General features: G+C 44.1%; 3 protein-coding genes and 1 long non-coding RNA gene across 7 annotated transcripts in view; 3 read left to right on the forward strand and 1 right to left on the reverse strand.

Annotated features, from left to right (window-relative positions):
* Positions 1–11,094, forward strand: part of LOC133488339 (inositol-3-phosphate synthase 1-A-like) — a 14,547-nt gene extending 3,453 nt beyond the window's left edge. For both annotated transcript variants that reach the window (XM_061796072.1, XM_061796070.1), the window contains exons 2-11: positions 3,047–3,171; positions 3,249–3,410; positions 4,821–4,950; positions 5,706–5,899; positions 5,982–6,131; positions 7,323–7,538; positions 7,650–7,814; positions 8,512–8,625; positions 8,743–8,960; positions 10,676–11,094. In XM_061796072.1, coding sequence (XP_061652056.1) covers positions 3,058–3,171; positions 3,249–3,410; positions 4,821–4,950; positions 5,706–5,899; positions 5,982–6,131; positions 7,323–7,538; positions 7,650–7,814; positions 8,512–8,625; positions 8,743–8,960; positions 10,676–10,781 — 1,569 coding nt within the window. In that variant the 5' untranslated portion in view covers positions 3,047–3,057 and the 3' untranslated portion in view covers positions 10,782–11,094. The remainder of the gene's footprint in view (positions 1–3,046; positions 3,172–3,248; positions 3,411–4,820; positions 4,951–5,705; positions 5,900–5,981; positions 6,132–7,322; positions 7,539–7,649; positions 7,815–8,511; positions 8,626–8,742; positions 8,961–10,675) is intronic.
* On the reverse strand, positions 10,404–14,999 carry LOC133488343 (uncharacterized). 2 transcript variants are annotated; one of them, XR_009791627.1, is made up of 3 exons: positions 14,873–14,999; positions 11,120–11,214; positions 10,404–11,030 (listed from the first exon to the last, which is right to left on the reverse strand). It is a non-coding gene; the product is annotated as an uncharacterized LOC133488343 (long non-coding RNA). The 2 variants fall into 2 exon arrangements; XR_009791628.1 differs by lacking the exon at positions 14,873–14,999 and adding an exon at positions 12,060–12,195.
* On the forward strand, positions 12,137–14,760 carry tpgs1 (tubulin polyglutamylase complex subunit 1). The gene is made up of 2 exons (XM_061796075.1): positions 12,137–12,518; positions 13,032–14,760. The coding sequence occupies exons 1-2, from the start codon at positions 12,142–12,144 to the stop codon at positions 13,609–13,611; spliced, it is 957 nt and encodes a 318-aa protein (XP_061652059.1). The 5' UTR covers positions 12,137–12,141; the 3' UTR covers positions 13,612–14,760.
* A 45-nt stretch (positions 15,000–15,044) lies between the features above and the next one.
* LOC133488340 (putative nuclease HARBI1) lies at positions 15,045–21,044 on the forward strand. Of its 2 annotated transcripts, none has more exons than XM_061796073.1 (4): positions 15,045–15,386; positions 16,891–17,439; positions 17,751–17,911; positions 18,862–21,044. In XM_061796073.1, exons 1-4 carry the CDS (start codon positions 15,219–15,221, stop codon positions 19,280–19,282), a joined length of 1,299 nt encoding a protein of 432 aa, XP_061652057.1. In that variant the 5' UTR covers positions 15,045–15,218; the 3' UTR covers positions 19,283–21,044. The 2 variants fall into 2 exon arrangements, with proteins under 2 accessions (XP_061652057.1, XP_061652058.1); XM_061796074.1 differs by having other exon boundaries at positions 15,253–15,386; positions 16,874–17,439.
* Positions 21,045–21,303: the final 259 nt, after the last annotated feature.

The raw sequence follows: 21,303 nt of genomic DNA on the forward strand, positions 1-21,303 counted from the left end.
TTAATCTGTGCACAAAATGAACCACACAAAATCACTGTGTTCAAAGAACAACACCAATAAAACATGAATTTCAACAAGAACAACATAAATCAATTCAATGAAAATTTACTGTGAATTAATGTGAATTTTGCTGTTGCCTTTCTCATATAATTTCACAACAAAGTCTGTTATTTTCTTTATTTTTTATATCTACAATCCTCAAAAAGGGTTGTTGGCTAATATATGTCCGGTGTAACCTTTCCCATATTTGGAAGTTGTTGAACTAGCATGGATGCTTTTCCCACTTGTTGGGCTATTGCTGTCATAGATATGAACAATAGGTAGTACATACAACATGCCACAGCGACGCTAAGCTAGTAGGGCCAAAGTGTCGGTGCATTCCATGTACAATCACAAGGGAAGTAGGCGTAACCTTTCGTAGGTAAGAATGTTTTTTTTGGGCTATTTTTTTCCAAATGTTCTGTATTAATAACACATGAATTGACAAAAAACGTGAACCTCATGAAAGTCAGTTGAGAAATGACCAAGCATATTTATTTTCAATGTCCATGCCTTGCCTTTGATAGGGAACGTTGCCCCCACAAATATGGCTGCCATATAAGTACATCTGTTAGCTGGGTTGCTACAGTGCGCTGGCAAATCTAGTAAAGCTTCTATTTTATGTCTGTGTATTATTATTAGCACTCTGAAATCACTCCTATTAGATGTGCCCGCTAATGCCACACTGACGCCGCAACAGCAAATGCCCACCTTAAACATCGCTACGTGATACGGAGTTCTGTCATCGCAACTTGGCTGTACATATACAAAATGAATGCGGTTTGTTGACGCTGTGCCGTGCTAAAAGCAGTGTGAAAAGACTAACAGACGGAAGCATACACGGATGCATTTCTTAAGAAGCACTGGCTTAAACCTTTAATACATGAGTTCTGTCGCCCCCTATGTGAATTCAGTATCACATCGACGGAACCGCCGATTCGATGTGACGTATGGGGCTTCTATATGTGATGATTCTACAACATGCTACAATATTTTTTATTGTTTTGAAAGACAGACAGCAGGGAATAAAAGACGGATTCTTCGGAATTCGCAATTGTTATAATTTCACTATTATTGCTGCGTTTTGTGTATTTTACATCGGGCAACTAAGGGGTCCTCGGAAAGATGTTTTTTGAAAAAAAAAAAATCTTTACCGAACATATTCAATATATATTCGGACATATTCGGCCCAATGCTGAAGTGCATCGCTGGGGACAGTTTTAGCCATGCCCCCCAAAATCAGGAAAAACAAAATGGTAAAAACAACAGTTTGACTCTATATCTCACTGTTCTGAGTCTTTGCACGTTTTCAGCAATTATATTCAAACATGTACAATGTATTTAGAAACGAATCTCTGAATTCACTTTACAGGGTCTCTAAAATAGTGATTGATTTTTTTTTATATATTTGTTTTCTCCCCCAAGGAATTTTCCCCAATTTAACATGTTTCTCTTTGAATGTTGACCTTATTTTGCATGATCATACCCAAATTTCCCCACCCCTCCTTCACTGCATTGTTGGATTGCACGTTAAAATTGTATATATTTATTTATTTTTTGAATGCATTTCCCCCAACTTTACTGTATTTTTTGTTCAACAGTGACTTTATTTTGCATTTATACAGCTGAGTGTTGCACCCATCTGTCAAGGGAACTCTCAAAAGACTCCCAAACGGCATCACGAGTAAAGCGTTAGGTGACGCTGCAGAAGTCGGCATCAGTAAAATTCCACTGGAAAGGGTCTGAAGTCGGAGGCAGTACTTAACATGACTTCACTTGAGAGATGTCGTACCGAAGTTTGGCATATGAGCTTGCGTTGCATAACATCCATTGTTACGAGCCGTCATGCATCTTGTTTTCTAAAAGCCTCCAGAGACTCTTTTCTTGTCCAAGTGGTTTGAAAGCCAAAGTGTCGATAGAGTCTTTATGCATTCCCTGGAAGCAGGCCCAAATGGGAGTGACCTAAAACAGAAAAAAGATTCATGTCAGACAGTCAGCAAAAAAAGCGTGTCTTTTTACACTATCATCGGGGTGCCAATGGGCCTCATTCACTCACCGTGCGTATGCACAGATTTCTGCTTACATCATGCATACGCACGCACGTTCGACGCACAAACCTGTGATTTATCAATATGTTCGTAGTTGTTTTTGTTAATACTCTGCGAACAAATTTAGAACATATTCAGACCAGGCGTACGCACAAACGATGCAGGATCAGCGTTTGACAAAATGTCAAAACACACATCTTTGACCCAAGATGCACAACATATTCAAACTACAGTCATAAAACAATAATAATGACTTTGGCAGTAATAACTGAAAGCAGAAATTTGCTGTGCTAAATAACAATTAAAAGGAGACTTCCCATCACTTTTAGCCGCATCCTGTTCAATCGCTGCCTTTTACAGTAGGATATGTGCATTTATGTGTGCGTCCCTCGCCTGCTGTCTGCATGCACGGCCGACGTTGACACTGAACAAGGAAGTGCAATCAGACCGGCCGTATTTCCTTGTTGTTTCAGGGATTCAGTTTTGTTTCTAATCCCGACGATCATCTGATTAATATATTTTTCTGCACATGAAGAATCATGTGCAGATTATAAATGATAAGCGTGACTATGATATGTTGACGGTGTGTGTGTTTAGCAAGATCCCCCCCCCCCCCCCCCCACAATATTTGGACATTATCGTTGAAATATTTCAGCTTTATTCTCATAAAACGTTTGAATTTCCCCTGTAGTATTTTGCAGGTATTCTGGTAAAACTGGCGTTTTCCCCCCCTCATAATAATATTTAGACGTCGTTCATAAAATATTACGGCTTCATTCTTGTAACAGCGTTGCCAGTGTTGTCTTCTGAAAAGCGGAGCATGCGCGAATGTTCGGCTGAATGTGTCCGTTGCAAGCGCCACATGCGCAGATCTCCACAGCATACTTCTCGCCGTTTCTGCATCATTTTTGCTGTCGTTCACTCCCCGCCTGATTGCATCCTGTGTGTTTTTGTTGTAGAATCGCAAAACATGTCTGTCAAGATTCATATCAACAGTCCCAACGTCAAGTACACGGACAATTGCATTGAAGCTCAGTACTCCTACCAAACCACATCAGTGCACAAAGATGGCAGTACCATCACCGTAAGTTAAACCCTAAAACCTAACCCTGATAGAATGTCCTCTGCACACATGCTGACCGGGCACGTAATGCCATATAGGTTACGCCCGGCTCCACTGAGATGACCCTTCGCACGGAGACACACGTGCCCAGGCTGGGGGTTATGCTGGTGGGCTGGGGCGGCAACAACGGCGCCACGGTCACAGCGGCCATGCTGGCCAACAAGATGAAGCTCACCTGGAACACAAAGACTGGAGTCAAGGTGAGAAAGGTCCTTTTATTTAGATCAATGTATTTTAAACACGGTGTTCTCGTGGTCTGCACTAAGCCCCTTCTTATTGTGGGGGATTGGGACCAAGCTCTGCCGCCACTGGACTCTGCGCACCAGCACCTGAAACACTTCGGATCTCGCCTGTGATCGGCAAATGAGTTTCCTGTTTGCCTCCTGCTCCATTCAAACTGAGCGGACAGAAAAACTTGAGCGGTATAACAGCCAGAATTATTATTTTTTTAAATATAATATGAGGGATAACTTTACCTTCCACAAACCGCCATTACTGAGTACCAATTTGCACTGGATCCAGTCGCTACAACAGCAAAATTAGCTGTCCTCTGCATGCATTGGAAACAACATATAGTACATAGGAGGGGGTTTGTTGTTCTTTGGCACACATATTTAGTGTACATAGCAGACATCTCGACAAGAATCAAATTCGTTGTACTGGACATGGCTGTAGCGAAAACTTTCTTCCAGAAGAGGCAGGAACATAGGGTGACCTATAAGAGCGGCGGTAGAAGCACGCAGCATAGAATGGCGGTGTGTAAGATGACCCTGGTGGTTGGGAGCAAGATTAAGAAGACAAAGGCAGAGCAGAGAACCGTGTGGTGGAAGCTGAGAAAGAAACAGTGTTGTGTTGCTTTTCGAGAAGAGGTGAGACAGGCTCTCGGCGGGCAGGAGGAGCTTCCAGAAGACTGGACCGCTACAGCCAAGATGATCAGGGAGACGGGCAGGATTGTACTTGGTGTGTCTTCTGGTAGGAAAGGGGAGAAGGAGTCTTGGTGGTGGAACCTCACAGTACAGGAAATCAAGGCAAGAGGTTAGCTGAGAAGAAGTGGGACACTGAGATGACAAAAATACAAGGAGATACGACAGAGGGCGAATGTAGAGGTGGCAAAGGCCAAACGAGGCATATGATCACGTATGCCAGGTTGGACAGCAAATAAGGAGAGAATGATCTATAGAGGCTGGACAGACAGAGGGATAGCGATAGGAAGAATGTGCAGCAGGTTAGGGTGGTCAAGGAGAAAAAATGAAATTTGTTAACTAGTTCCATTAGTGTGATAGATAGATGTAAAGAATACTTTGCAGAGTTGATGAATGAGGAACATGAGAGAGAAGGAAGCATAGAAGAGCCGGCCGGAGCTCTCCTACTTGAGCTCTTCGCTGGAGTGGGGACATCCAGGCTGGTGATTGGATGGCGACAAGTCCAGAATGTAGGCCGCCTCGCCCCCAGAGTCAACTGGGCTTGGCTCCTGCTCACCCTAAGGCTACTTTAATGAGGACCAGCGCTATAGATGATGTTCATCGCAGCTTAACACACACTTGGGACTATGACTTTATATGGCAAACTGTTACATATATTTTGTCCTATGATGTCATCTCTCTTTTCAGAAAGCCAACTACTTCGGGTCACTGCTGCAGGCCTCCACTGTGTGTCTTGGATCAGGGCCTGACGGCGAGGTCAATGTGCCCTTCTGTGATCTGCTACCCATGGTGCACCCCAACGACATCGTCTTTGATGGTAAAATGTGTCTTGTGTCTATATACAAGGGCGCACATACTGAAAGTGTTACACAGGTGCCCATGTGCACTAAACATATTAAAAGTGTAGACAGTAGACGAGGCTCGAGGCTCCAGGTGAACGGGGACTTTTCTCATCCAGGGCTGGAGCACCGCACGGGGTCTATCTGTGCACCTCCCTGATTGTCTTGGTGGGCTAAAACTCTATTCAGTTAGCGAACCACTTCCACAACACTTGAGTTTTTTTTTTTGTGTGTGTCAATATCCTTGACTGATAGGATCAGATCACATTTTATGAGAAATTTATTCAGAAAACTATGAATTTTCAATAGGCACAAATAATTTTTCTTGCCGCTCCTACCTGACTATCTATCTGTCTGTCTGACTTATTTTAATAATAGAATAATAATTAATTCTCATTGATTATACCATTATTGCAGAAGAATTTTATTACAATAAACAATTATTTAATGAAATGAATTAAAATGAATTGTCTTATTATTATTGTGCACAAGAGACAAGGCTGACTCAAGTGTCCGTTTGCGTAAAAATAGACAATTAACTTATTATTAATGTCGATTAATTGTGTCCTTACTGTACTGGGCAGTCTAGACACACAAATTTGTACTCATGTTCCAATTAGTGTGGCTAATTTGCATAAGAGACCAAGCCAACTCAAGGGTCCAGTTACATCAAAACAGACGATAGCTTTGTTACTGATGTTGACTTGCTGTTCTATATTGAATGTGTTCTGAGGCTGGGATATCTCTTCGATGGATCTGGGAAGCGCAATGGAGCGTGCCCAGGTACTGGACTGGTCGCTACAAGAGCAGCTGCGACCATATATGGTCGCCATGAAACCCAGACCATCCATCTACATCCCAGAATTCATCGCCGCCAACCAGGAAAGTCGGGCCGACAACGTACTCGGCGGGACCATGGCGGAGCAGGTTTTGCTAAATCTTCTCTTTGTGTTTAGTATCACTTGATCGACTAGGGGGCGCTGTTGTTCACGTGCGATCCGATTTCCAGGTGGAGCGCATCCGAGCGGACATCGGCGACTTTCGCCAGATCAGCGGTGTGGATAAAGTGATCGTGCTGTGGACTGCCACCACCGAGCGTTTCTGCAAGGTCGCACCGGGCCTAAACGACACGGCGGAAAACCTGCTGGCTGCCATCCAGGTGAGAAATGAACGCTTTTGCCAGAAATTGCTATACAGTGGATATGAAAAATGAAAGCAATGAGAAACAATGACTCCAGGTCACAGATGTTTTTAACTACTTTACTTTTAACTTTAATAAAAGTATCAACACAATCGCATCTACTGTGCTGAATAGATGACTGACCTCCATCTTGATAAATTACGGGATGTTTCCATTGATTTAAAAATAAGTTACAAGTAGTTAGTCAGATCAACTCTGACAGCAAGCCGCCATGTTTTAATGATGATGTCACCGTCCAAGCATCAGATAATATCCCAGCATGCAAAGATGTTGTTTTAATTGTTGTGAAAAATGCTGTGTTGTGCCACTTTGTGTTACTAATTATGCCCTAAATAGGTAATACTGTTAATACGGCTTAAGTGTGTTTGTCACCCCTATGTATCCATTTTGTTGTGTGTAAATGATTTTTTAAATTTAAATCATTTTGCACCAAGAGTGAAAGTGGTGTCGAGATTGATGACATTCAAGACACTGTATTGTAACCATAACATTAAGGAGCCTCAAAATTGAGCGCACTATATAGATTTTGGTATATTTAATGTATATTTAAATAGAATGTTGAATTGTGAAGTCACATATCATTAAAACTAATGTATGTCATTTTCAAAATATGTATTCATTAATAAACCTCATTTCATTGCAAAGTAATTTTCTAACTTTTACCACACCCATTTATTATGCGCACGATTGACTTTTGAAGCTTTTTTTGCGCATTGCACACGAGAAATTACGGTAAGTTACAATCAATTGCTGAGGCAGATGTTTATATGAAATAATATTGTGATCACACATTTATGTTTTCTGTGGTCATAAGGGCCCTCTGAGGAAAACCATAACTATTATGTGGCTCGCAACAAAAATGAGTTTGACTCGAGCAGGGGGCTATATTACCACACTTTGAGAACCACGGCTATGCATGTGACCCTCAAAGCACACCAAATTGAAAAAATGAAAAACAAAAATCATTGGGGGTACCACAATAAAAAAAAAAAGTTTGCCCAGAGCTGCTTGTAACATTAGGACTTGTAGTGAAAATGTTTAAAGACTACTCCGACTTTAGTTTGTTTTCATAATCTGGCACTGGCTAATGTAAAGCTAGTCAGCCATTTTATTGACCGTTTGTTTGTTTTTGTCCCTCTCCTTGATCAGGAGGGCTCAGAGGTGTCTCCCTCCACTCTGTTCGCAGTGGCCAGCATCCTGGAGGGGTGCGCCTACATCAACGGTTCCCCTCAGAACACGTTCGTACCGGGGGCCGTGGAGCTGGCGCAGCAGAGGGGCGTCTTCATCGGAGGAGATGACTTCAAGTCCGGACAGACCAAGATCAAGTCGGTGCTGGTGGACTTCCTGGTCAGCTCAGGAATCAAGGTGAAGCTGGACAAAAAGACATTTTGCCATGCTGCTTGACCTCAATTTAAAATACTGGTTTTGTTCTTAGAAAATAACAGCTTTTCCCTCGTTAAATGACCTGTTTATCAGCCGGTGTCCATCGTAAGCTACAACCACCTGGGCAACAACGACGGCAAGAACCTGTCTGCGCCGCAGCAGTTCCGCTCCAAGGAAATCACCAAGAGCAACGTGGTGGATGACATGGTGCGCTCCAACCCCGTGCTCTACCGCCACGGGGAGAAGCCCGACCACTGCGTGAGTGACGCACATTCATCCTGAAAGTATTCACAGCGCTTCACTTTTTCCACATTTTGTTGTTACAGCCATATTGCAAAATGGATGAAATTCATGTCCCCCCCCCCCCCCCTCCTCAAAATTCCACACAAAGCACCCCATAATGTTAGTTTATTTGAAGTTTTTGTAAATTTACTCAAATGAAAAATTTGTAGAAAACTGTAAAGCATTTCACTTTTCCTATATGTTGCATTGTCACTTTATTCCAAAATTCACATGAATTAATGTTTCCGCTTGAAAATTCCTCACACAACGCCCCATAATAACAATGTGGGAAAAAACCTTCCTTTTTACAAATGTATTAAAAAATAAAATCAATCACATTACTTTGTTCATGCAGTTTTTTTGTTTTTTTTTAATGTGATGAAACATGTTTGGCACAACGACCTTTGGCCAATTTGACCCATTCCCCATCTGGGAAGTATTCACATAAAAAACAAAAACAAAAAAAAACGAAGCACTGTGAGTACTTTTCCGAATGCACTCGGTGCATCCTGAAAGCATTCAGCGCGTCACTTTTTCCACATTTTGCAACGTTAAAAGTCTTATTATTCCAAAATTGATGACAGCCTCAAGTCGAGCTCGGCACCCCTATCATTTGCAGTGTGGCTGTAACAAAAACGAAAAAAGTGAAGCGCTGTGACGTGGTTCCTTCCAGGTGGTGATTAAGTACATTCCGTATGTGGGAGACAGCAAGCGAGCCTTGGATGAATACACGTCTGAGATCATGATGGGCGGCCTCAACACCATCGTACTGCACAACACCTGTGAGGTGAGTCTCGTCACGTCAAAAAGTTGAGTACTTCCTGTCCTCTTTCGGACATATCCAGATAGCCCTGAGTTTCTTGCCAATTTTCTATATAAACATGTGCCATATTTTGGCCACCAGGACTCTCTTCTGGCCAGCCCCATCATTATGGACTTGGCCATCCTGACTGAGCTGTGCCAGCGTGTGAGCTTCCGGGTTGATGGCGAAGACCACTTCCAGTCCTTCCACAGCATCCTGGCACTGCTCTCTTTCCTATGCAAGGCGCCCCTGGTCCCGCCGGGGACCCCCGTCATCAACGCCTTCTTCCGCCAGAGGGCAGCCATAGAAAATATCATGAGGTACAGACAAAGATTACACACTTCTACTGCTTAGCAAACGTTTGTGTTCCAGGGCCACAAAAGCCATTGCCGAAGCCCTTGCTTTAACCAACACCTCCAATCTCATGACATTAATTGGACTCTGTGTTTGCTGATTCCCGATTTAGCTGTTGCAGAAGTCATTAGACTCTAGCACTAGAAGGTCCAGAGAGCAGACCTTTGGCTTTACTCCCCATCAGGTCCGCAGGACAGCCACTTGGCTGGTTGGTTTTGACCTAACACCCTTAATCACCTGTGAACGGTCGCGTTTGTGTGTTCTGGTCAAGGAGGGGCATAGCGGCTGAGGGTTAAGTATTGTACTACTTTGCCCCTGTCCTGCTCTCCCACAACTGCCTCCTGTCTGTTCTTTTCAGAGGAATGGAGACAACAAATTGTATGCAAAGAAAATCCAAATTCAGAGTAAATAATAACAATGTAGTGTGGAAATTCATGTCAAATGTATTTATTTGCTCTTCTACCCCAAAGCGGACTGCAGATTTACACCTATATATTGAAATGATAAAAAAAATAGAACAGGTATCATGTGTTTTACAGTGTGCTAGCTTTAGCTAACCTTCATATTTGCCAGCCTCCTCTTGTTACACTGACATCACTTATCTACTGTCTTTTCAACGGCTTTGAAAAGCTTTTTTTCCACTCCTATGAGATCTTTCTCCTTCCTCCTTTTTTTTTGTTTTCCATTTTTGGCCGCTGAGCGCTTCTTTCCTCTGCCTCCATACTTCATGGTGTTGTAGTCAGTAGCGTGAATTGTGAGTGTAGCACCAGTTGTTGAAAACACCTTTTTAGAATCCAAAACAATCTTTAAGATGCCTTGCCTTGCAGGGAGGCCCTGTCTGTCAATGAGGGTCGTTGGCCTGCAGGCCATTTCCCCCCCCAAAATGATACATATAGTTGTTACAGTTTATGCTCCCAAGCAAAAGAAGGCCGTCTGCATCCTTGAGATTGGGAGCAACCGAAGGAAGGAGCCCAACACAATTACTGACGACAACGCCATGAAGTGTGGCGTGGACATCATTGATCAGAAGGTGCTCACCATCGCCGTGTTTTCCAACACGATCGACACGGCAGCAATGAATGCTCGTGTGCTTTAACCAGTCATGCGGCGGAGTGAAAGAGAGAAGGGTGGACTTCTCGGCACATCTCGCAACTGAGCTCGCTAAAAGGTTTTTACAAGGAAAGAGGATGGAAAAGGAGCAGCTGGTTTGGCAACAACCTGCCACACCAAGCCCAGGAAAAGGGCTATGCGTCAGGCGACCGTTCGGTGCAAAAATAATCACGCGACTATACGCTATGTAGGCTGCCGTAAATACACTAGCAGGAGATGCAGAAAGGAGACCCAAGTGGCAGTGGCAGATTTGTGCCAACAAATCAGACTACGGAGACACACCCACACGGACACGGCTCTCCACATACCAAATGTTGCAAATGTCTTCGCAATAGTAGTTTGTATTTGTACATTATAATGACAGTAAACACTTTCAGTCAATTGTCATCGTCATCTGATGACAAATAGCGAATTATGTGTTTAGATTTTCTTTGCATACATTTTTTGTCTCCATTGCTCTCAAAATAACACACACACACACACGCACACAGGAGGCAGTTGGACCTTCTAGTGCTAGTGGGTCACATGCTTTTTCTTGCAACTGTTTTGATGAAATGTTTTCTTTTTCCAGGGCTTGTCTGGGCCTGCCCCCTCAGAGTCACATGCTGCTGGAAGAAAAGCTCCAGAGGAACTTCTTGTCCGCACAGCACGTCAAAGGCGACTCTGCCACCCGGTAAAAGGAGACGAAGGCGATCGCCAACCACACAGGGGTCACCAACGGCGTCCACGCTGACAACTACGACGACGTGGAGCACTCCAAGTAGACGCCTAACATTGCACAAAACTGGGATCTCGCACTCTGTTTGTAGAAATGTGTTACAGTAGACTGCTACACAGGCAAAAGCACACCTTTAAATGAAAAGTTGTCCATCTTTGTTGTTAATTCCATGTCTGCACCATTTTTGCTGTTAATTCCATGTCTTCACCTGTAAGATCGTCGAACAGATTCATGCAATATTGCTATAATTAAAGCCATTATAGAAGCGTAAATCTGACTAGGTGTCAATTTACTTACCTCCAAGATGCAGAAAAGAGTGGGTACGTTTCGCCGGGCTTCAATAGTTACATACATCCAAGACAAGGAATAGTGTATCTTCTCATATTCTCTCTCTCAAAAAAAAAAAAAAAATAGCATGATGCCACAATTGTGAAAGTGACAAGTCACTGCACTTCAAGAAACGCCTACATCTGTCGGCCAATCAGCTGACAGTTACGTCACGGCCCTCCTCGGCCTGCGTTTTAGAACCAGGTCGGAGACCGCTTGGCCTCGAGGAAGTGTAATGGAGAAGCGACCACACGGGGCGGAGCGAGGCTGGTTGGGGGTTCAATATGAATCTGGGGTGGGTGCCCCCCGCCCCCACTGCCATGTGGGCCCATGGTGAAAACATTTGTAAGGACTGTGATGCCCACGAAGCTCGCCACCTCGTCGGCATCTCCTGTTTCTTATTTTATATTTTTATGATTCAAAATGAATCAAAATTGAGCATTATTGTTTTCATTAATTGCACATAATTTGATTAGATTTATATACAATTCTTGTTATATTTGTGACTAAATAGATTTGTTTTATTGTAAATAGAAAAAAATACATACCTTTTAAAAAGGCAGACTTTTTAGATGAAAAGAAAATACAAGCTTTTTAAAACGCACTGAATACACATAAATTGATAGAAAATCTGACTCGTTGCCAGTTTATTACCAAACAAGGAAAAAATGGCTCGGTCTCGCCAGGCTTCATTTGGTACACGCATCCAAACTAAGGGGCTGGTGTTTCTAGTGTTTTTACCTTTGAAAAATCTTGATATAAACTTTTTTTCCCCCTCTTATTTATAAGTGGTACGGAAAAAAGGATGGCTGGATAAATCAAAATTTAGCATCATTGTCTTATTTAAATAGTCAGGCTTTATGAAATAAGAGTGCCATCGCAGTAGCGTTCGTGAAACAAGGTCCTGTACCTTTAAGAGAGACTTTTTTTTTTTTTTTTTTTCTTCTCCCCCCACTCTGCGTCTCCTTTCACTTCCGTTGCTGCGACACGGGATGTCAACAAATATGGCCGACAGAGAGAAGCGCCGGTCCGCCGTGCCCGGGGAGTCTCCCCCCGCGGTGGTTGCCGAGCCGGGCCCCAAAGCCTCCGGGCCGGACGCCGACCGAGAATTCCTGTCGCAGGCCGGCGTGGGCGAGCTGCTTCGCGGCGCCGTGTTGAAGATGGTGGAGGCCCGGCCGGACGACCCCGTCGGCTTCCTGGCCGACCACTTCGGCAGCTTGGCCGCCGCCGTGGTGGAGAGCGGCGACGAAGCTCTCAAGGAGCCGCGTCTGAACGACGGCCCGCCGGAGGAAGGAGGAGGCGGCGCCCAGGCTCAGCAGCGACTCAACCGAGCGCTGTGGCACCTGCGCCTGGCCCACCACTCGCAGAGGTACCGATGACGCCACGACACCAAACATACATCCGCATCTCCAGGGGCTTTGCTCGTCATGAAACTACTGGGCCACAGGCCCCCTCCTACAGTGGCGGTATATCCCCGGTAACAGCCCCACCCCACCCCTGCAATTTTACGAAAACTACCTCTTGAGACATTAATAACAATTATGAACACTTTGAACATGGCAGGAAAAGCATATACTGTTTGGCATCAACAATACAAAAGTCTGAACTCTCGGTTGGTTTATTATTTCAGTATTAAAGCGCACTGCCTATATTTACCTAAATCGGTCAATCACTTGACTGACTCCTTTCCAAATATAGTATGCTCATTTATATAACGTACAAAGAAACAATAACATCCTACTTTGATATGAACAGGTTGCTGTTATTAATATATAAAAAAAAATTGTTAATCTGAAGTCAATGCCCACCTGTATTGTAATTTGTCTGTAAATATACAATACAGTAACTTGTCCTTTTTTGTTGTTGTTGTCTCTCAACCTAGATCAGCATTTGGCAACAATGTCCGTGTGGCTTACGACCTCCTGAGCCTGGCGGGAACCTTCCGGCATGCGGGCGAGGGCAGCCCCGCGGGAGCAACGGGAGGTGGCGTGAGTGGTGGCCTTTACACTCAGACCTTGCGGTGTTTGTGCGGCGAGGGTGGCGTCCCGGCCTCCACTTCCGCCCCGCTACTGGGCCGCCTCCACTGCCACGACCACGAGGCTGTCCCGTACGGCGTCTTCCGCCACGGCGTGCTGACCTGCGCCGTTTTCTCCGACTACATCCGCCAGGCGCAGCGGCTCTACGCCCAGGTGTGCCGCCCGGACGAGGGGCCGGCTTTGCGGGCCCCGTGCCTGGCCGTGCTGGGCGCCCTGAGGGAGGCTCTGGAGACGTCGCGCGACGCCGACTCCTCCGGCGTCCAGGTGCTGCGTCGCCTAGAGGCCAGCGCCAAAATGTCGCCGCACCAGGTGGCATGCGCCATGACTGAAGCGCAGGCGCGAGGCCCGGCTGGCCACATGGACGCCAAAGAATTTGAGAACGCCGCCGCGAAACTCTTTATCGCTTGTGTGAAAGTCGTCTCGTAGCTTGCTTTTCTCCGTGACGTCACACATATTTCCGGGTGGCTTGGGACATCACCGATGGCACCATTAGTAAACAAACTCTTCTGTGTCCTTTGACCAAAGCAGGGCCATTGAGCTAGCGATAAATGATTATTGTAGCCTTCCTCTCTACTGCTAGTTGTTTGAATGTGTGAAGTGTCAGTCGAAAATAAGGTGTGAGCCACTTAGAACTAAAGTGGGGTAGCTCCATTTTTGTCATTTTGCTGGAGAGGAATTTTCTGGCGATGATAAAATCTGCCTCCCCTCAAGTAAGAGTCTGGGTGTCATCCTTGACAACAGTCTTTTCAAACTAGCGTAAACATCACCCTTTCCGCTTACTTTCACTGACAAAACATCAGGCTTCTCTGTCCATTTCTCACCCCCATACACATACAAGATTTTAGCCCTGTTATTTAGGGATAGATCTGAGATTATATTAGATTATAATCCGACAGATGATAAAAGGTCAATTTAAAACTGGGTAAACTTCAAGGAAATTTGTATTTAAAGTTTCTGTTAACTTTATGAGAGTTGCTGCTGACCCTGAGAAGTCCCTCCACTTGTTGTTTTTGTTTGAATTTAAAACAAACATAAGATTAACATTTCAGTTACTTAGAAATTTTGGAAAAAAAATTGTTTTAACTTTATAAAACATGCTGTTGAGCCTGGGAGCTCCCTGCACTTTGTGTTTGAATTTCAAAACAAAGATGTACATTGTCACAGTTACACACAAAATAATAATAATTTAAATATATATATATATATATATATATATATATAATAAAAGTTGTTTAATCGACATGGACTTAAAGCCATTTAAATGAAGTGTTGGAGCTAGTATTAAAAATGTTGATGCCAATATTTTCCCTTTTACTGCAAATGAATATCGGCTCCAAATATCTGTATCAGCCCCCTTGACTACTACTAGTAATCTGTATCGGCCCTGTAAAACCATATTGGTCAATCTCTACCCTTATTGGCCTGTTATTGTGGCCAATTTTCCAGGCCTGGCATATTTTGTTGGGAGTGACAAAACCCTTTGTAGTGTGTCATACAAGTACATCTCAATAAATTAGAATTATTCTAATTTACTGAGATGACATACCGAAATAAATTGTGCAACAGAAGCCTGCAGATTTACTATAGATGTGATTTATTAGCTGGGAAATGCAAAAGGGACATAGCCGGAAGCCTCCCACATAGTTTTGCTACAAATGTGAGAACCAAAGAACGCCTGTGGCCCTACCTTGTAAATAGAACATGATGGATGGATAGATTCTGTGGAAGTACATCTAGGATTTTTCTTAATCCATTGGAGCCCTGCTTTTTGCCAGGAGAGGTCACCACATGCCCATCAACACACCAACTATCAATTAGCGCTAGTAGAACAGACGCCATAGTCACTCGACACGATGGTTTGCGAAAACGAAGAAGAAACCCCGGAAGTCCTCCCGCAGCGCATAACAAGTCGAAGAAGAAAACCCGGAAGTATGCTGCATCCTCTCGCCGTACCTAATGAAATTGTCAACATTCTCAGCGGCACTTGATCATATCTCGTTTAAATCGAGTGCGTTTCGCCGCTACGCTTCGAAATGGAAGAAGACGACGAGAGGCTGCGGCCATTGGTGTTTCTTATGACCTACATGCTGCTAAAACGCCGCAGAGACCTAAACAACACGGATGTACAGCGGCGCAATGAGATCCAAAGACGCCTGAGACAGCGACAGTACTTCTTCCAGAGGCAGAGGAGAATGATGATGGTTAGCCTTAATAATACGCAACTATGCGTTTTATTTAAAAAAAATAAAATAAAAACTGCCTTTACGTTTATACATGAATGTTCGGTGATGACAACAATGTATCCCAGTGGGCATCCAAACATTGAGATACAGGGTGAGATAGGTATTGTTACACCAGAATCAGAATTATCTTTATTTGCCTAGTGTATAGGACGAACGGTGACAGACTGGTTAGCATATCTGCCACGCAGTTCTGTGGACCCGGGTTCAAATCTGGCCTCCCTGTGTGCAGTTTGCATGTTCTCCCCGTGCCTGCTTGGGTTTCCTCCCACATTCCAAAAACATGCATGATTGAAGACTCTAGATTGTCCGCTTTAAAATCCTCAAAGAAATGGAAATATATATAAATAAATATATAACACAAGTGAACTTAAAATGCTGTTTTTAAATGGTCATTTCATTTATCAAGGGAAAATAAACTGACATTAGCTGGCTCTGTGTAAAAAAGTAATGCCCCCCCAAGGTTTCTAACTTTAGTATTAAGTTTTAGGGAGTCTCAAGGTGATTAATAACACTTTCTTTTTGTTTCTGTGGGCCACAGAAAATGATTAACTGATTCCAGTTTTGACTGAGTTTAGATGGAGAAAATTGTTTTGCATCCACACACTGATCAGGTTGATGGAGTGATAGATTGAATCTACAGGTCCGTGTGCACCTGCCATCAGTGACATAGATTTGAGTGTCATCTGCATAGTCGTGGTAGGACACTTTAAAGTTGCGTATTAACTGGCGTAATTGAAGCATGTACAGATTGAAAAATAGGGGTTCCAGGATTGACCTGTGGGGAACCCCACAGATAATAGCTATATGGTCTGAGACACAGTTACCAATATCAACCAAGTATGTCCTATCCTCCATTTGAACCAGTTTAGAGCTGTATTAGAGATTCCCACCCAGCATTCTGACCTCTCTAATGAGATCACATGGTCAACTGTGTCAAAGGCAGCCCTCAGGTCCAGCAGAACTAAGACTGAGTCTTTGACTGCATCTGTGTTCAGGGGAATATCATTTGTCACCTTGATCAAAGCTGTTTCAGTGCTGCGGTGGGGCCTAAAGCCTGATTGGAAAGTATCGGACTCAGAAGAAAATCAGTAAGCTGTTGGTATACAACATTTTCTCGGACTTTACCTCAGAATGGCAGGTTTTTCAAGAGAGCATGGCCGAGTGAGTGACATCTGGAGCCTGTCTCTTAGAATATTGACAAGTGTTAGCACCTCCTTTAGGCTCCCTGCAAGTGTTTTCATTTTGTACTTGTGTGCTCGACTGGCCTGCTTAATAAACGGCTAAAAAGTACATAGGCAAGGTTGTTCTCTTTTTTTCTCACTTCACTACAGCGGCAGCGTATGTGAAGCTCACTCGCAAGTAAAATTTTGGCTCGCAAAAAATGAGGACGCGATGGCTTGTAAATCGAACAACTCATAAGTCAAAGTACCACTGTATATTTGTAGTCCCTTTGTCCCCCCAGATGATGATGGCGGGGAGCATTCGCTCCAACGCTCATATACGCACTCGCCCTTGGACCACCGTCCCCAGCACAGACTGGTGGGAGCGAGTCGTGATGACAGAATTCCAGCCCTCCGACTGGCTGGACAAGTTCCGAATGAGCCGGGAGACCTTCTTCTACCTTTGCGAGAAGCTGCGCTCCCGCCTAACGCGTCAGGACACCAGCTTCCGCCTGGCGCTGCCCGTGGAGAAGCGTGTGGCAGTGGCACTGTGGCGCCTGGCATCCAATGTGGAGTACCGCACTATCAGCGCCCTGTTCGGTGTGGGCAAGTCCACCGTGTGCAAGTGCGTACGGGACATGTGTCACAGCATCGTGGCGCTGCTCCGTCCTGACTACCTACGAACCCCCGCCGAGCCCGAGCTGGAAGAATCGGCTCGGCTGTTCTTGTCCCAGTGGGGCTTCCCGCACTGTGTTGCTGCTGTGGCCACGTTGCACACAGCCATCATCACGCCGTCCAACAACGCGTCTGACTACATCAACCCCGCCGGCTGGCTCTCAGTGCTGTCTCAGGTGGGTGGTGTCCATTCATCCATTTACTATAGCTCTTATCCTCATTAGGGTCAGGGATGAGCTGGAGTTTATTCAATCTGACTTTGGGCGAGCAGTGGGGTACACCCTGGACTGGTCGCTGGCCAATCACGTGGCACATATAGACAAGCAACCATTCACACTCACATTCACACCTTTGACAATTTAGAGTCTTACAAACCTAACATACATGTTTTTGGAATATGTGAGTACATTTTAGTACCTGGAAAAAACAAACAAACATGCAAGCACGAAGAAAAAAAAAATCATGCCACTTGTTTATGATGTGACAGGTGACTGTGAACGGTCGTGGGCAGATCTGGGACATGTGCGCCTGTTTCCCCGGGGGGATCGAGCCGGCGGAGATCTTGCAGAAGTCGTTGCTCTGGACCACGGCAACGGAGGGAGGACTGTCGCCAGTGCCTCCGTCTTTCTTCATGGGAAGACAACTCGGGTTAATACATTCCTATTGTCATGTCGACCTTTAACACAGAGAGCCCGCTGAAGACCCGGCATTTATCCACGTGTGCCTTTTAGACAGAACCCACCGAAGGGAAATCTTAACTTGCGCTTTCACACAGCAAGATGACAAAAATCTGGATATGGATAAGTAAATACCTCTCCTAAAGTAAATAACTCTTTTTAGTAACTTCTGTAATCGCAGATTACGGACACTATTGTTCACCCATGGACAGTAAATACCTCTGATGAGCCCATTTAAACGCTGTTGCTAACCAAAACAGCAGCACCCAGTGGGGCACAAACTCTCTTGGATGAATCGAAGTGTGACCTCAAATAGACCCTCTGCTTTTTCCATTAAAAAAAAAAAACCCAGTATTAACTGTAGTCCAGTAAGTATAATTCAGAGATATAACTGCTGAGCTCATTTGGACTGTGTTGCTAACCAAAACAGCAGTACTGTCAAGTGTGGCCTCTCTTTAAATAGATGCCTCGCTTTTTTCTAAGTACTAATTGTAGTCTAGTAGTTATTTTTTTTTTTTTTTACACACGTTAAAATATATGATAATGTATATATAATGCAGTATATAAAATATATGATAAATATTAACAAATATAAAATATTTTGGGTGGCTGGAACTGATTCATTGGATTTACATTATTTCGTGTGGCAAATATTACTTTGGCTTTCGTTTGATTTGGTTTAAGTGCGAATTTTTGGAACGGATTAATCACGAAAACCGAGGTTCCATTGTATAGTGATTAGGGAGTAGGAATTGAGTGAATGATTCCGAACAGCGAAAGTGGTGAGAAATATTCACTCATCTTCTATTCTCTCATCACCGTAAATGTATTTTTATATAGTGGCGACACGGTGTATGCTGATGCTCCACAATGTTGTGTATGTCCCTTTTTAATCATGTTTTGGTCTGCCCTGTGTTGCAGCTACGTGCTGCTGGGCGAGCCGTGCTACCCGCTCCAGAGCTGGCTCCTGAAGGCCTACCCGGAGAAGCGGGGCTCACGGGCCAACCCGGCAATGCCCAGCGAGCGCCAAAACCTGTTCAACCGGCGGCTGCGGCGTGCCCGTCGTGTGGCCCAGGAGGCATTGTTGCGGCTCAAGGCACGCTGGCAGTGCCTCAGCAAGCGCAATGACTGCGGCCTGGACGTGGTGCCCACCATGATCCGGGCATGCTGTATTCTGCACAATGTGTGCGAGTCACACGGCGATTCCTTCAATGGCGAGTGGCTGGCCGAGGTGGCCGAGGCAGAGAGCCCGCAGCCCGCCTACGCCGACGCTGACACAGAGCAGAGTTGGGGGGAGGAGGTGCGAGAGCTCTTCTGTGACTATTTTCAACAGAATGACTGACTCAAATGAACTCCTACATGTGGAAGTCCTACAGTGGTGTCAAAAAGTATTGGCTTCCTTATCCTTAAATCAGGAATTGTGGCTAGTCACAATTTTTTGTGAATTTTCACTGATCACACACAAGCCTCATTACTTCCAGACTTGTTCAATCAAGAAATGACTTAAACAGAATATGTCCCGACAAAATCAATTCAGACAAAAGATCTAAAAAAAAAAAAAAAAGCTGCAACAAAATGACATGATCCAAAGAAATTCCAGAACAGTTGAGAAATAAATTAATTGACGTCTATCAGTCTAGAAAGAGTTACAAAAGCCATTTCTAAAGCTTTAGGATTTCAGCGAACCATAGGGAGAGCCATTAGTCTCACATGGAGAAAACATGGAACAGTGGTGAACCTCCGCAGGAGTGGCTGGCCCACAAAGATTACCCCAAGAGAACAACAACCATGACTCATCCAGGAGGCCACAAAAGAACTCAGGACAACTTCTAAAGAACTACAGGCCTCCCCTGCCTCCGTTAAATTCAGTGTTCAAGACACAACAATCAGGAAGAGACTGGGCGAAAAGGGCATCCGTGGCAGAGTTCCAAGTCAAAAATCACTTCTGACCAAAAAACGTAAAGACTTGTCTTACTTTTGCAAAAAAACAAAACAAACAAAAAAAAAACATCTCAATGATTCCCAAGACTTTTGAGAGAATATTGTATGGACTGACGAGATGAAAGCTTGGCAGGTGTGTGCCTCGTTGCATCTGGCGTAAATGTAGCACAGCAGAAAAAGATCAGCAAATCAACAGTCAAACGTGGCGGTGGTAGTCTTGGGCTGCTTTTTTTTCTTTCAGGACCTGGACAACTTGCTTTGTGTGTTTGTGTGTTGTTTGTGACTTTAAGCTCAAGTGCACTTGGGTTCTGCAGCAGGATAACAATGCAAAACACACCAGCAAGTAAACTTCTGAATGGCTTGAAAAAACTAAATTAAGGTTTTTTTGTTGGATGATCTTAAATATTAAAGTGGGGAAACTATACAAAAGTATAAGAAATTGTGAAGGGGGGCCAATACTTTTTCATGGCACTGTACTTGGAAACAGCCTAAGTTCCTAACCTCACATTTTGACCACAATGTTGCTCCACATTACTTTCGCTCCATCTGTCTCCAAGCAAAATGACTGCATTCCTCACAAGAATCTTGTGAGTGACACCGAAAATAACATAATCATTAACCCTGACAGGGTTTCAAATTAAAGTGAATGGTGAAGTTTTTGCGCAGGGGTTAATGCTAGCAGACTTAGCTGCTTAGCTAATTTGTCAAGAATTCAAGATGTCACCACATTGCCACCAACGATGACAATAGCTGATGTTTAGGCTTTGTTTGTGTTTACATATATTTGTATAAATAAAGGACACACGTGGTTAACTTTTGACACCAGCCATAAAGAAAACCAAATTTCAGCATGTTCGACTTCAAACAATCATGTCATCAATCTCAGTTATGCTTGTTACGTATACACAGCATACACAGGAAGTCAGCTGTCCCATTTTCCAGGTTTGGTCACGTGATGTTGCACATTTAGCGGCATTGATAATTTTACACTTGAGACTTTGTGAGTCCTACGATACACGCCCGGAAACAATGAGTCCCAGCCCTTGAACTATGAGTCCCTGCAACTTATCATCACGGAGCATGGCATTGTAATGTAGAACAATACATAAAATATCATGTAAATTACAAATGTAAATAAATCTGACTCAGGCTCTGTTCACAAAGATTGCACTTAAATATTAAACATTTGGCACATAGGCATTGTGTCATTAACTTTCTAAAGAGGCCCAAAAAATGTCTTAAAACCTGCCTAATTTGAATGAAGAAAAGGGGGGGGGGGGGCACCCTTCCTTGATGTGCCGCTGCAGCAACTCCGTACACCAGTTGACTAACATGCACGTGTCATTAATGAGTTCCATAGACACGCTATGGACACACTCAGGTTATATTAAGATATCAACTCACAGGTTGCAGCAGGTGTTT

This window comes from Phyllopteryx taeniolatus, chromosome 13, assembly GCF_024500385.1.
Source record: "Phyllopteryx taeniolatus isolate TA_2022b chromosome 13, UOR_Ptae_1.2, whole genome shotgun sequence".
Classification (NCBI taxonomy): Eukaryota; Metazoa; Chordata; class Actinopteri; order Syngnathiformes; family Syngnathidae; genus Phyllopteryx; species Phyllopteryx taeniolatus.